We start from the raw sequence: 1280 nt of genomic DNA, 5'->3' as shown, positions 1-1280 counted from the left end.
CCCCCCACCGCGGCCCCCGGGTGCCGGCCGGACGCCGGCGTGTCCCCCCCCCCTCCCCGCTCCCTGCTCGCCCCCGCGCAGGAACCGCAGGTGGCACCCGGCCGCGGCTCTGCCACATGCCAGGGCCACCGGCGCGGGGTGCCTGTCCCACGCCAGGCGTCACGCGGGTGCCTCCTGGGAGAAAAACCCCAGCGCCATGCCGGGGGGGTCTCCAGGGTCTCCCGGGGATCTGGGGTCCCTGGGATTGGGGGTCTGCCGAGGGGACCCCCTTCCTGAGCATCCCACCATGGAGCACCTGCCTGCAAGCCCGGCTGCCGTCTCCTTGCTCTCGCCCTGTGCCCCATCATCTGCATCCCTGTCCCCACCTCCCGTCCCGTCGTGCTCAGGTCTCCCATCCCATCTCCAGCCCCCCGGCATGGCTGGGGGCGGGGGGGGCTGTAACCGGGGTTTTGCTCTGGCGCAGGTCATCGGTGGAGGTCCAGCCGGAGGAGCTGGGCTTGCCGGGCCCCTTCGGTACGTCGGCTTTGCCCCCGTGGTTCTCCTGGGGTGCTGAGGCTGGTGGTCCCTGCGCATCCCCAAAGCCCACCCAGCCCGCGGGCTGTGCGCGAGGTGCAGGGCGATGGGCAGGGAGGTCTCCGAGGACCTTGAGACCTGTCCCCAGCTCTGGGTGTCCCCGCGCCTTGCAAGGCTTTGCTCTCTCGCAGTGTGTGGGAGCAACGGGACCAGCTTCGAGGATGACCTGACCCTGGGAGCTGAAGGTACCAATCACCCCTGGGCACGCCGGGGTGTCCCCTCCTGCGGTGTCACTGTCACCCCATGGGCAGAGCTGCCCCGGTGGAGGCAGGGGAGCTGGGGACAGGCAGGATCAGACCCGGGGGGATAGCTACCATCGGTAGCTTTTTCTCCAGGAGGGTTTCGGTGGGGCTGGGCTGTCCCCAAGCTCTGCGTCCCCCCGGGCTCCGGGCTGTGGCTGCCGGAAAGGACATCTCCCAGGGTGGCGAGTGTGGGACCTATCCCCAAAACGCCCCATCTCACTCTCTGCCACCTCTCTGCTCCCTTTTCCCAGCTCTTCTGCTACCGGGGAGCGACAAGGCCACGGGCAGGTGAGGTTTTGGGTCCCGGGGGAGGCTGGTGTAGGGGGCTGGGGGCACTGTCCCCGTGCATCCCGCTGGCAGCATCCCCTTCACTCAGCCCCGTCCCTCTCCCTGCCGCAGAGCTCTGTGGAACAAGCACCTCAACCTGGGGCACAGCATGGCATCCAGTGCCCTCTCCAGCCTCAC

General features: G+C 69.5%; 1 protein-coding gene across 1 annotated transcript in view; it reads left to right on the top strand.

Moving 5' to 3' along the window:
* Positions 1 to 1107, top strand: part of LOC103894938 (nck-associated protein 1-like) — a gene marked incomplete at its 5' end in the record, with an annotated part of 55366 nt that extends 54259 nt beyond the window's left edge. The window contains 3 exons of the mRNA XM_009274420.1: positions 464 to 513; positions 705 to 758; positions 1067 to 1107. Of these exons, the coding sequence (XP_009272695.1) occupies positions 464 to 513; positions 705 to 758; positions 1067 to 1107 (145 nt within the window). The remainder of the gene's footprint in view (positions 1 to 463; positions 514 to 704; positions 759 to 1066) is intronic.
* Between the last annotated feature and the right edge of the window lie 173 nt (positions 1108 to 1280).

This window comes from Aptenodytes forsteri, unplaced genomic scaffold, assembly GCF_000699145.1.
Source record: "Aptenodytes forsteri isolate BGI_AS27 unplaced genomic scaffold, ASM69914v1 Scaffold64, whole genome shotgun sequence".
NCBI classification, from domain to species: domain Eukaryota; kingdom Metazoa; phylum Chordata; class Aves; order Sphenisciformes; family Spheniscidae; genus Aptenodytes; species Aptenodytes forsteri.
The sequence above is the reverse complement of the archived record's forward strand: the minus strand, read 5'-3'. Positions and strand labels throughout refer to the sequence as shown.